We start from the raw sequence: 13,776 nt of genomic DNA on the forward strand, positions 1-13,776 counted from the left end.
CCTGCTATTTCAACTTCATGTCTGCAGAAAAGCACCCAGGAGAGGACGCTGCAGCCCCTGTTAGATCGCTGAAGGGCTGCATACTTTCTTCCAGACAACATGTGCCCCAAACCACGTCCCTGCTTTCCATAGTTTGGGCTGAGGGAGTTTCTAATCTTCATAATTCCTTCCAGATTTTAGGGAGGGAGGAGATAGATACTGTCTCAGTTGTATGCAAGTGCTTCGTGTTCACCCTCGGCCGGGGTGGTAGAGCGGAGCTGTTCCTGCTTGGCCCCTGTGGCTGCAGAACAGCAGTGCGGCCAAAGGCAGCTGAAGTAACAGCGTCTTCAGCTACGAGGAACCACCTGACTACCAAGAGAGGCTCTCGAGAAGAGGATGAATGGAAATAAGAGGGTGGGGTAGGAGCAAAGCTATCCGTTGCTGTTTCGCAAAGTCTGTAGGGGCTTGATTACTTTAAAAATGTATCATCAACTACAGTCAGGGTAGGGTCCTCTCGATGTGCTGTGTATGCTCCCAGTTCCGGCCCAACCCTGGGGTGATTGGGGAAGCCTAGCAGAAACAGTGGCGTGTTTTTGCTGTGGCAACACCACAGCACCGTTGCCTGGAAAATGCAAAGCCAGTAAAAAACAGAAGGAAAATGATAGGCAACATTTAGATACGGAGAAGACAAAGTGTGAACTTAATGCTGCTTTTATTCTTCTCAGTCTGTGCTGTTTTCTCAGTTTTATTGCTACTTGACTGTTGCCCATGACAACAGATGATCTTTTTATTGTTGGCACATTGGATCCCTATCTAGAAGAGACAGGGCGCGGGTGTTTGCGTTAATACCGTGCTGTCTCACCCTGGACAAGAGTGAGAAAAGAACACGTGAAGGACAGTATGGTGTCTGTACTTCAGTGTTTTCTTCCTTTATTGGAAAACAGTTCTCTTTAACCAATTCTTACTGCGTTGAGGAATTGCTTATGTAAATAATAATTTTTTTAAAATACCCCACGTACACAAATACGGTACTGTTACTAGTTCACAAGAGATGTTGTTTGTGGTAGATACGGAGAGGAGAAAGCAGCTTTATTGGAACGCTCTGAATACCTATTTGGTAACCTGGATTTGCACACAGTCTTTGGAGTCAAGTAATATCTTCATTTTAAGACGTGACTGCTAAGAGACAGTCCAGCTTTTAAATTCCATTAGAACAATAAAGAATGCCCCCAAATTTGATGAACTTCCAGTTCATCAATGATGAACTTCCATTCCAGTAGAGAATGGCCCGTGTCCAAGTGTTGCGGATTGTAGAAATCATAAATGCAGCACTGTCCACATTCCTCTTCCCTCTTCTCCCCGTCCAACCTGAAGATTATTTGGCAAAAAGCAAGCTCATCTGTGGGTAACACTGCTCTGGCCTGGTGGAGCTCCCAGACTGTAAATGATGTATATTTTGCTTCTCTTCATTGAACATGTTGCTTTTTCTTTGCACAGTCTAACTTGACTGTTTCTTTCCCAAATAAAAGCTGTTGTCTGTCTTTCAAAACACCCTTTTGGCCACCACAACGCTCCCCACCAAGACAGCAGACTGGTGCTGGTGACTTAAAAACAATCTGCAGGCTGTCACACTGTGCATAGGAGACATGGGACCAGATGGATAAGGATTGGTATTTTCATTTTCAGAGGCACTTTAGGGAAAATTAGTGTCCAGTTCTCCCTGAGTATTATTGGAATGTGAATATTTAACATACGTACACACAGATACTTTGCAATAAAAGCCTGTGATTAACTCCGTCCTAGTCTAGATTTATTTTCACAGGAGAAGATGTAGTATAGTCTTCCCTTGACAGGAACAAGTAAGGAACAGGTTTCCTGTCAAGATGGAGCTTCAAGGCAGTTTGAGCTGGTGAGGTGGTTGCTTTGGCTTTGAAACTGCTGGTAGTAACACTGACAGCTCTCTCGGGGGAAAGTGGGGGAGCAATGCCAAGTCTTTAACTTAACTGTTCTCATTCCCAGGGAAGCACCACTGCCCTCTGTGCCACAGGCCTTCGGAACCTGGGGAATACATGTTTCATGAATGCAATCCTTCAGTCACTCAGGTACGTCCGAAGCTTTCCCCGTGCCTCTGTGAGTGGTTGTGTGCCGTAGCATTAGGCAAGGGGATTTGGCAAGTTACTACTGTTTGAGAGCGTACCTGGACTTTCAGGCACAGGTGTGTGCAGGTACCGTAGTTGTGTTCAGCAGTGCGAGGGGCTTCCTGCGATGCAGAGTGCCGGCGGAAGCCTGCCGTACCCTCAGCGGAAAAGGAGACTGCCCTTTCATTGCTGAGGCTGTTCAAACATGCTGATGCTTGCGGTCGCTGTGAAAGCAGAGACCACGCTTTGAGGGGTGGGGTCCTGTGCAAGTGGGTAGAACAGTGCTGAGATGTTAGACTTTGTTTATCGCTGCTGAGACCACCACTGCTTTGCAATTGTCCTTTTGCATTTCTGAACTTCTCTACTGGGCGACTACTGAGTCGAGCTGTAGCAGGACTAATGGATCTCCATTTTCCTTTCCATCATTTAGGGTTCACTTGCAGGAGTCGAGGTACATGCTTCGTACGTTCTGTTACTGGGACTATGGTAGCAGAGGATAGAATTGATAAAAATTGTAGGTGTAGACATGGAGTTAACCACCTCAGCGGATGCAGTCTGGTTTGTTGGGGAATGCCTTCTGATACCTCAGTCTGACATGGTGCCTCTTAGAGCAGAACCAAAACATAATTACTTCAGGTAGTTGGGCTGATTGATAGTCATTTACAGCAGATGAGTATTTGCTTGAGTATGAACTGTTCATGACTGCCATCCTCTGTCACTGCACTTAAGCCTTTCAAAGAACAGGCTGCAGAGTACAAAATGTTCTCTTTATTCTCTGCCCTCTAAGGATTTCATTCATTTTTCCTTTTTCTGTAGTAACATTCAACAGTTTTGCTGTTACTTCAAAGAGTTGCCTGCTGTGGAGCTGAGGAATGGGAAGACGGCAGGCAGGCGAACTTACCACACCAGGAGCCAGGGGGATAACAATGTGTAAGCTGCGTGTTCCTTGTTAGCACTGAACTTTACAGCAAACAGCAAGTGCCCGGGTAGTAGAGCCTCTGTAGGCTTTCAGTGTTGTTGAAAATGATTCGGGGGGGACAGAGTCCTCGAAGAATAGTTGGCTATACAAAAAAAGAGACTTGTATCACTTGCAGCTTGCTGCTGCTTGTCTGGTGCTGCAGGGGGACGCAGAAAGCACCGGAGTGTAACTGCATTTAAAGTAAAAGTTAAGAAGTGCTTGCTAGTTGTATGTACTCCAGACATTACGTTACTTACTTCCAGCTAAAATATGGTCGTGGAGGTGTGTCTGCAAGTGAACATACTAAAAGAAATAAACCCACGAGTAAGCAAGTTGCAATCTGTAGCCTGTCTGAGCAAGCATTAAAGCGACGATATTAGCAGAGTCTGCAGTAAATTGGCAAAAGATGGATAGATTGCTAGGGGAGCCCTCAAGATCTGAAATGTAAGCTTCCTACCCTGTGTCTCTCCCCAGCATTATGGGTAGGATTTTGGACGTAAAATCTTGGAAGTTCTGGAAAGGGTATTTACTCAGTCTTAACCAAAGTCTTAGCTGATACTTGTACCACTGAGCTGGTAAACCTGTAAGGATTATGACACAAACCCATATTAATCACCAGCTTTGACCTTCTTTCCAGTTCACTGGTGGAAGAATTCAGGAAGACACTCTGTGCTTTATGGCAAGGAAGCCAAACTGCATTTAGTCCAGAGTCTTTATTTTACGTTGTTTGGAAAATCATGCCAAATTTTAGGTAAGTCTTATAAAATAAGAACCATATCCTTAATTGCAACCTTGTACTGCTGGTGTCCCACTCTAAAATTTGCTGAATCCACGCGATGTACTCTGTAGCTTTCCCATAAGCCCACAAATATGCTTTGAAAAAGATCTTCACTTTGATTGACAGTTTTGTGTTTATTGGTAGTGGTTTCTTTTTTTCCCCGCCCTTCTACCACATGCTTGCATGTAGCGGTGTTGGAGAGGACAAACATCTTAAATAGTAGTAGTTGTACCTTTGAGACAGTGCTCCAAAGGGCAGAACCACCATGGTAATGGTAGGTAAGCGCCAAGTGCATGGTGTTGCCAGCACCCAAGCTTAGCTGCAGCAGAACAGTGACATAGTCAGATTAAAAAAGGTACAGCACCTACAGGCCTAAATGCAAACATACTGGCTGAAACTTCCTTGATTCTCGCAGAATACTGTAGTCACCAGCTGGACATGAAATACGGGCTATAAGAAAAAAAAAATCTTGTGGGTAGTAGGCATTTTGTGCCCATACTGACAAAAAAAAAAAAGACAATAAAAAGGTTACCCAAGTAAATCAAAGTATCATTCCTCTCCAAGGTCTCCCTGTCCTGGCCCCTGAACATTTGAAAAAAGGAGCACTGAAACCTGTTAGGATATATTGTGATGAAGGTAAGTTGCTCTGTGTTCGCAGGTAGTAAAGATGTTCTGTTATCTGTTACATCTCCAGCAGTGCTGAAAAGATGCTGTGAACACATCTGCTCAATGAGTAACCCGATTATTCTGTTCTTCACACTGCCAAATATGTTTCACTTTGGCTTATGAGAATCAAGGAAGTTTAATACCAGTAGGTGCAAGCAGCGACCAAAACATTATAGGCAAATAAACATCATTCATAATGTCCTTGACCAGTTTCCCTATTACTGTCTTCACTATAATTCATGCTAGACTAAGCGAGAAAACAGTTCATTAAAGTTCCTCACGCAAATTTTCAGCACTGTGGGTTCCATCACAGCTTTGAAAAGAAAAAGTGCTGTTTGAGGTTCCCCCTCTTCCTTTTTTATTCCCAGTTAGCTGCAGCATGTTGATTAACTGATGAGAGAACGCGTTAAATCACATGGGGAAAAGAGTCAGCTGCTCAGTAGATCCGTGCTCCCTCATGGTCTAGGGAGAAATTTGAGTTTATTCGGTGCTTAACTGTAACCTTGCAAAACCTAATAACGTTGCAATGCTAGTTCTACCTTGTGCGCTTCCTGTGAGACTGGGAAGAGAAGAGGGATGGACAGACACGTGGAAGAAAGCCGGAGCCAGTAGCATGTTAACACCAAACCAGCCACTTTGGCTTCTGCTTTCACGGAGCCTGAAGCGATGAGGCAGGGGGAGGAAACTTGGTTTAATTGTTTTAGCCCGGCAGCTGAAGGCACGACCTCCAAGGACTGCACGCGCTCTTCTTAGAGGTGGTCATAGAAAAAACTGCTGCTGCTGGGCTCTGGTGCCCTCTGTCTCGTAGCGCGTACAGAGAGTGGAGAGCATCGTTTACAGCTGGAGCGCCGCTGGGCTCTAACGCTGCAGTGGAAGTCCTGCTCCACGACTGTGGGACAAGCTGCGCTCGTTCCACCGCAGGCCAAGACAGTTCTGTAGCTTCACGCAGAGTTGCAAGATGCAGATTTTGCTGAGTTACTGCCTGTAAATCGCATACTTTGTTTTCCGAGTAACTGTTCTGTTTATATCCTGTCTTGTTGCCAGTAGAAAAGAAAGGTTAGACGTGAGCTTGAACTGAAGTGCTTCAGTGGATGGAGGTCGGTTCTCCTACACAAGTTGACTCTCAGCGAAACTGCTTTTTGCTGAAGGGCTCTAAGAGCGTAGTTCATTTTAAACATGTATCATCGGTATCGTTGAGTTTCTTTAAAGAACTGTACTTCTACTCTGCTTTTTAATAAATTTGAAGAATTTGTCATCCGTAATTAACATGTTTGTATGCAAGTATAAACGCATGCACCAGGAGCACAACTAGCAATGTGGAAGGATTCCGAAGGTTGTTCTGGCTGTACTGGACTCTGGCCTGCTGCAGCACAGCGGTGTTACTCTGTGCCAGTTTTTCAGTTGTAAAAGGTATCCAGTGGATACCGTGTGCTGCTGATGTTCTTCAGGGCGCTGTAAGATCTGCGTACAAACTCGGTGATCTCTCTTGCAGCTGCTGGTTTGGAAGAAAACACTGCTGTAATTCTACAGGACAAAAGGGCTTTATTTCAGTTTTAGTTGGATACCTCCTAGCAATACTTCTGTAAGACGTACTGATGTTCCTCACAAAGCCCGTCAGCCTCACGCATACTTCTGTTGCACTGCGTCTGTTCTCATTTCTCTCCAGCTCTGGGTACTGGGCCATGAGTCTTACATTTTCCCTCCCCCGAGCAGTAGCATAAAAAAAAAGATCTCTGTTGCTCTTTCCCAGACATTCCTGTGTGACAGTTACTGCTGATGATACTTTTAGGTGTAGTGAGGAGGAAGAGGGGCAGGCTGATTGATAAAGCAGCTTAAAAAAAACAGAGAAGAAGGAGTGCCAGCTCTGCTATGTAGAGATTTTTGTAACTAGGCCTACGAAGACTGGCACAGAAGTACGTCGGTGTGGCAGAAAGGTTCACTGTTTCCCTAGGTATGCTCTCCGGCTTCATTTCAGTATACACCTTACAGCAAACCAGCAGCAGCTGTTTGTTCAGTGTGATTTAGCCTAAATGTAAAGGCCTGTTATAGCCTGGTAGCTTCTCTGTTCCCTTCAGTGAGGTTTGTTAGTGGTGAAATAATAGTGGTGCTGCTGATAGCCTGGCACATCTGAGGCGGGGGCCTTAGCCTAGCAAAGCCACGTGCTCAGCAGGTGCTCTGGATACCCCCCTTTACCCGCCTCTCCCAGCAAATGGTGTGTGGGTTACGCAGGGGAGGTGTGCGATTCTGAGCACGGCTCTACAACTCGCCCTCGAAAATGAGATTATTTCAGGCTTCGTATTGTAGATGAAAGACGTGTGGAAAACAAGCCCAAAGATTAAGTTCCTGGCTTTGGTGGGGAGGACAACAAACAGGCAAACAAATGCCTGGAACTGCCAGAGTGAGCAGGTTCTGTGGCTGAATGAAAACCACTCAGAAATACTGACTCTGAATCCCACGTGAGCAATAAATACCTTTTGGGTGTCTTTCTCATGAATCGACCATTAAACTCTGGTAGTTCCAAAGCCAGGATGGATAGTGTGCTCTCCATTCTCGAAGAGAGCGAGTGAGCGAGCTGCGAAGGACCACTCTGTTTGTCTAGACGTGGCTGTACCTTGCCAGAGGCTACTTGGAAAACCTTTTTGGTACAGCACGTGTCTGTCTGCAGAGCCTGCTCAGTGTTACTGAACCAACACAGGGGCTTTCCTGTGACCCTGGTGCTCTCTCTGTGCTGGCGCTAAAGCAACCTGTATATTTGGTGATTATTTTTTTTTCATGTTGTTGCTTTTCTCTTAAGGGGATACCAGCAACAGGATGCCCACGAGTTCATGCGTTACCTTTTGGACCATCTACACTTGGAACTCCAGGGTGGCTTCAATGGTGTTTCACGTTCAGTAATTTTGCAAGAAAATTCTAGCCTGTCTGCAAGCAACAAATGTTGCATGTAAGAAGTGTTCTTTAATTTCTGCAAAACCTTAATGCCTTTGCGTGGGTCTGCGTGTGGTGGATCTGACATTTCATATTCATGGTTCCTTGTTTATGCTCTAGTGCTAACACTTGCTAGTGTTAGGAATTGCTAAGCCGCGCCTCTCAAGGATTAGTACCCTGCAGGATGTGCTTCCTTTCAAAAGGAGGTGTCTGAGGTCAGCGCATACAGGCTGAGTTGTAAACATGGTGTAATTCATTAGCCTTTCAGAACCAGCAAGAAGAGTAGTTTGTTTTCTACTCTATACCCATAGAGCGTTTGTTGTTCTGCTCAGACAATCTCATTGCCTTAGGGTGATAGATGGCCCGAGTGGTACAGGAGCAAAAAAAGGTGGGTTTAACTTGTTAGTAGGTTTAACTTGTTAGCAGCCCTCCTGGATTAATGAGTGAGCGATGCAGTTACAGTTTGAAGTCGATATCCCCACAGATGACTGCTGTCATGTCATTTGACACAGTTCAAGCTGCTGTTCTTTTTCCTGGCAATTTTGATTTTCTTGTTACAGTGTGTTGAAATGGAGGTGATCCATGTGTTTCCCTCCTCTTCCTGTACTTCTCAAAATACAATCGTTTCTGAGTTCTTTCCTAGCGGTGTTTTCTCTTGGACTGAAACTGTCACAGAGAGAAAACTTCTTCATTTGCTTCAGGAAGGAACGTTAGGTCACTTCAGCCTGCACATTTGGTCTGCGAGTCCTTGGATTCCCTGCTAAGAGCTGAGTGAGTTTTCCCTTCCTAAGCAGCTCTGAGAGATGCAGGATTTTATAGATGCTTCATTAGGGAAAGCCTGAAGTTTTAGACTTAAAGAAAGAGCACTTGAAGTGCTCTTTACCACATTTATGCTGCTTGAAAATCTCACAAAAGAATCTTAAAATGTTCTTGGAATAGAAGTGTATTTGAAAACAAAATTGATTTGTTTTGTCAACGCTTTGAGTGTCAAAACCCACAGAGAATTTAAACTTCGTTCACACATCTACTGTAAATTTGTCTTGAGAATGGCTGTTCAATGCACGATGAGATGCGGTAAGCTGCCTTCTGTCAAGGGCAAGTGAAGGTCACATGCACTTAAATGCCTACAGCAAAGGAAGAAATATGCTGTGACTGCTCTCTTCCTGAGCAGCCGTTACTTGGGTAGCCATTTCCTTCTGCTCAACAAGAAGCGTGCAAATTAACTGTAAAGATGGAGGCGGAGTGCAGGTGAGGAACATGGGTTTCTGCAGGCTACTAGTGTCACACCTGCAAGCACGAACTAGTAAATTTAGAAGTTGCATAATAATAGAACCTCACTTTTTTTAATTGGCCCATGAGAAGTTCATTACATAATTAGCTGAAAAGATTGAGAAATGACAGCAAAGAGAACAGTGACAACGATGCCTCTTCATCATACCTTATTGCAGCTTCAGCTGTCTTTGGCAGCAAAGTGCAGAAATATGCTTCAAGAAGTCAAAATTACTTGTAACAAAGGGTTTAGGATTAAAAAAAAAAAAGCTTACTCAACTTACCTAAGAGAGAAGAACGTTTGTTTCAGAAAGAGCCGTAATTACAGGGTTAAAATCCTCCACTGTAGAACTGCAATCAATCAGCCAGAATACTTCTAACACTGAACCTTCTCGAGCATCTGTGGCGCACCCTTTCTTTAGGCGCACGATAAAGCAGGAGTATTAGCAGCAGCTAAATACTCGCACTGTGCGGTTGTGGGTGGAGGGCATGCCTGGTGGACGAACTCGCGTCACTGTTACACACGGACAAACAGGGCTGCCAAGTAATGGTTGAGTTGTAAGCAGTCAACAGGTCATACGCACTGAAAGCTCAGCTCAGACATTCTGACAGGCTTTTACCTCTCTGATGTGGTTTGTCTAGAAATGGAGCATCTACTGTTGTCACGGCGATTTTTGGAGGCATTCTTCAAAATGAAGTCAACTGCCTAATATGTGGGACTGAATCTAGAAAGTTTGACCCATTCCTAGGTAAGGTGCTTCTTTCTTTCAAAACACTGCGTGACTTACGGCAGAATCTGAAGCTTGATTTAGTTGGATGCCGCATGACTGAACCAGTTTTAGCCTGAAAAGATTCAGCTTTGTTTTATTCAGCCCTAATATTTTGTTTCCGTCTTCGTTTTTCTAGACCTTTCGCTAGATATTCCAAGCCAATTCAGAAATAAACGTACTAAAAATCAAGAAAGTGGACCAATGTGCACCCTGCGAGGTAAGAGCGCTTGGAAATGAGATCACTAGCGGGACTAAGAGCATGTACTCCTCAGAGTATCTCTTTCAGAGGAGCCAGGCTTTCACGGAGGGTGGGACGCCATGCCATGTGCTCTCCGCTTTTCTGAGATCCTGTGGTAGAAGCTGCCAAAATCATTTTTCTGTGGCAGTTTAACCCAGTCACTCTGCACTGCAATGTATTACTACGAGGGATGGGGCTGAGAAGTGCTCCAGGAGGGCAGCTAAGTACCAAGGCAGAGTCCAGCAGAGGTTTTACTCTGTGGTCAGAGTATCTCTACTGTGTTCCAGTCTCTCCAGCTAACACTGCTCTGCCTTGTCACCTGCTGGCGTTTGCTAAGGCTCTGTGCCCCGTGCGCACAGTGAGGACGGCTCCTGAGTGTTCTGCTTTTCACACAACAGAAATGAAAACCTGCCACGGTGGGCACTGGTGCTGTCATTGGCCTTGCTTTAAAGGATGTTAATTTTTACAGGTTTAATTTTTACAGGTTTGTGAATATACTTGCTGCGGATTGTGAGACACTAATCGAAACCCTGCTGCTTTCTCTGTTTGCTGTTGCACCTAAAAGAAAATCACCTTTGAAAGTTGCATGTTCGTTGTAGGAAAGTCATTTAGTTTCTTTTGAAAGCAGTTGTGCTGAATGTTGGACAGGACTGTGTTTGAAAGATGGAATAACTTCTTTTTTCTCTCTTGAACTGCTTGTAGCTGAGTTTTCAGGGAAAGGAAATGCTGCATATTGCACCGTTACTGTATTAAAACACACTATTACACAGCTTTTTGTTGTGCAAATGTATACAACAACTAGAACGACTGCAGCAGCCATGCACACCTTTTCTGTACTGCTGTGCGTGTTGCATTTCACGTTACAAAAATCGCGTGATGTCACCTTGAATCAGGATTCTTTGTGTGGGTGTTGTCTCTTGTACCTTGTTCTTTTTTAGACTGTCTTCGCAGTTTCACAGACCTGGAAGAACTTGATGAGACAGAGCTGTATATGTGTCACAAATGCAAAAAGAAACAGAAGTCCACCAAGAAATTCTGGATTCAGAAACTACCAAAGGTGTGTATTAGCATCAACGGTAGCAGTGTGACCGTATGTCAAAGGAAGTAACAGCTGTTAGCAGAGCAACACCTAACCCTCCCACAGGCTCCTGCAAATGTTCTAGCGCTAAGTTCAGCCTCCTCCGCTAATGCCTCCGTTCTGGGTTTTGTGGTCTGTCTCTTTAATCCCTTAGGTGCTATGCTTACACTTGAAACGATTTCACTGGACAGCATATCTGAGAAACAAGGTTGATACATACGTTGAGTTTCCCTTACGAGGTCTTGACATGAAATGCTACTTGTTAGAGGTACGAAGACTCACTAATACTTGCTGCAGAAAATTTGTTCCACCATGTGTGTGTTTATTACAAATTATATAGCATCGCTGTTGAGATTTGAAGAGTTCTCTCTTTTGAACCACAGCCTGAAAACAGTGGCCCAGAAAGCTGCCTGTATGACCTCGCGGCCGTTGTGGTGCACCATGGTTCAGGGTGAGTACATGGCGTAAGCCTGCTTCTTCGCAGAGTCCTCCTCCCCGCTGAAGTGCACGCAGAGTTCATTAAGGTTTTTCTGTCCCTAGACAATGTCCGTATTTTTACTGCTGGATAAGCCTTGATTTCTAAATGTATGTGGAAACAACTTGAGATTAACCTGCGATGACTGAATTAACTGAAGGTAGATCTATGCAGGTACTCCTGGGAGTGCCCTCTGGCAGTCGTCGGGGGTAATGACTGAAAGTGAGACGGAAGGAAAAGTCTTGGTCCTCTAGGACTGGAAAGCCCGCAGAGTGAATCGAGAGGCCTTCCAGAAGTCAGCGCCTCATTCTGAAATTCTTAGGACAAAGCAGGAGTATTTTTTCCCTCTTCTATTCACGTGGAAAGGCACGTGTGCATTTATGCCCAAAGTGGGTGTGCACGTTAGGAGCACCTGTACACTTCAGCCTGGCGCAGTGAGCGCGATGACACTGCCTTCACCATCTCTCCGACAGGCGTGCTGGGGGTGGTGCTTCTCTTTTGGGTTGCAGGGTGGGGGGGGATTGTTGTTTCGGTTTTGGTTTTCCTGGTTTTATTGTTTAGGCAATTGCTCTATGGGTGGGAGCTGTGAAAGTAGTAGTTTTCTTCAGGAAGCTAAACCCCGTTACTCAAAACCTCTCTGACGCCTGAATGTAACTCAGTGACAGTAAGCCCAAAGGTCCGTGCAGCAAGCCCCTCCTTTTGCTTTCTGGAGAGGACGAGGCTGCACTCTGAGACCGACTGGCCCACTAAAGACAGCCACGGTGCCGCTGACTGCTGCTCTCCAGGAAAGCTGTACGGACAGCAAAGGAAAGCTGGTCACGGTTAGAAAGGAAGGAGACGGTTGGCACCGTGGCGTGTGTGTTACAGCGCGTAAGGCAGGGAAAGCAGGCCTCATCTCGGGGCGGCAGGGTGGTGAGAAGGGATGGCGGGGTAGTGCTGGGGTACAAGACATGGATCCGATTTTCACGATGGAAAATTTTCTTCTTGGTAGTCTGGGATTAGTTTTCCTGCAAATGCTTTTGATTCTATTCAGACAGTGGGTCTCAAGACATAAATGGGGAAGATTTTCAGAAATCTAGAGCACAGTGAAATTTTTATACCTCCCAGTGGAATGATGACAGCTAACGGGCTTGGTTTTTATGTAGGCGGATGTGGAAGGTCAGTGTTGCTGGCAGACTTGCTTGCACAAAAGCTAAGGGATACTAAATAAGATCGTATCAAAAACCTTCCACCTTGTCCCAGTCACAGATTATTTTCGTTAATGAAGCCCTTTAATTTGGAGCACTTTGAGCCCCGCAGTAAGAAGGGAAGCCTCTTAGCAACTGCCGTGGGTGGGCTGTCAGTTCTTTCTGCCTCTGGTTCCTGGCAGTCTCTTAGCCCTAACAGAAAGTGCATCAGAGAATGAGGTGGTCTGTCTGCTTCTGATGGTCCTTTCTCCTCCCTCTGCTGACAGCGTGGGCTCTGGACATTACACCGCGTACGCAGCTCATGAAGGCCGGTGGTTCCATTTTAACGACAGTACTGTAACTCTGACCGACGAGGAGACTGTGGTAAAGGCCAAGGCCTACATCCTCTTCTACGTGGAACGGCAAGCCAAATCTGGAGCAGATAAACTTTAACACCTCCTCCTAATGCTTACTTATCAAGTCCAGCGGACAAACATTTCCATTTCTCCATAAATACTTGATCCAAGACTATTAATTTCATTGTGCACTTTCCAATTTCCTTTTGTGGGTTTTAGTTTTGTTGTGTCAATGGTAGCATTTGACTTACTGAATTTGGACACAAACTAACTTTTTTTAGTTATACCAGAAAACCTCAGCAGATTTTGATTTGCTGCTTTAGTTGTGATAACAACTCAATTTTTATATATAGTTTCATGAAATAGTTATTTGACTTTTATATTGTTTTCAGTTCTCACTTTCTAAAGGCACATTTACATCAGAGAAGCTTTCTGTCCTCCTTACAAGCAAGATAAATGTGCTTCTGATGAGGAAAAGCAATACAAACTCCATGCTGTGCTCACAGCTGTTACGTAGGTATGAGTTAGTTACTCTCTAAATCAAGGAATTGTTTGTACATACTATCCCTCCCCTCCAAGAAACTAAATCAGTGACCTCTGAACAATCATTCTTGGTCTGCACAGGAGAGGAGATGTTGCATCATTAAGTAGACAAGGTAATTGCTGCTATACTGGTGTATATTCAGGCTGCTGACTTACTTTCAGGAATCATTGTAAATAAACAGTTGGTTCAGTGGTATCAATACTGCAGTTGGATTCAAATATTCCTCACGTATGGTCTGCTGCACACCCCTGCCCCCACCCCACTTCAAATTTAAGAAAAAAAAACCCAACCTTAAAATATATACATGTCTAAATTGTGCTGAGATTTGTGGTGGTTTTTTTTTTAATTAGACCCGAATTGCCTTAGACACCTCTTGGTTTAGACTGTCATCCTGAAATTTCATCATGAACACTTAACTTGCTTGAGAACTTCGAGA

The 13,776-nt window shown here is 44.7% G+C and overlaps 1 protein-coding gene across 1 annotated transcript in view; it reads left to right on the top strand.

Annotated features, from left to right (window-relative positions):
- The window catches only part of USP3 (ubiquitin specific peptidase 3), a gene marked incomplete at its 5' end in the record, with an annotated part of 24,133 nt that extends 10,718 nt beyond the window's left edge, over nucleotides 1-13,415 (top strand). Inside the window, 10 exons of the mRNA XM_010139982.1 lie at nucleotides 1,999-2,081; nucleotides 2,934-3,047; nucleotides 3,713-3,826; nucleotides 7,314-7,460; nucleotides 9,356-9,462; nucleotides 9,620-9,700; nucleotides 10,660-10,778; nucleotides 10,954-11,067; nucleotides 11,183-11,250; nucleotides 12,728-13,415. Of these exons, the coding sequence (XP_010138284.1) occupies nucleotides 1,999-2,081; nucleotides 2,934-3,047; nucleotides 3,713-3,826; nucleotides 7,314-7,460; nucleotides 9,356-9,462; nucleotides 9,620-9,700; nucleotides 10,660-10,778; nucleotides 10,954-11,067; nucleotides 11,183-11,250; nucleotides 12,728-12,893 (1,113 nt within the window). The remainder of the gene's footprint in view (nucleotides 1-1,998; nucleotides 2,082-2,933; nucleotides 3,048-3,712; nucleotides 3,827-7,313; nucleotides 7,461-9,355; nucleotides 9,463-9,619; nucleotides 9,701-10,659; nucleotides 10,779-10,953; nucleotides 11,068-11,182; nucleotides 11,251-12,727) is intronic.
- Nucleotides 13,416-13,776: the final 361 nt, after the last annotated feature.

This window comes from Buceros rhinoceros, unplaced genomic scaffold (assembly GCF_000710305.1).
Source record: "Buceros rhinoceros silvestris isolate BGI_N320 unplaced genomic scaffold, ASM71030v1 scaffold39707, whole genome shotgun sequence".
Classification (NCBI taxonomy): domain Eukaryota; kingdom Metazoa; phylum Chordata; class Aves; order Bucerotiformes; family Bucerotidae; genus Buceros; species Buceros rhinoceros.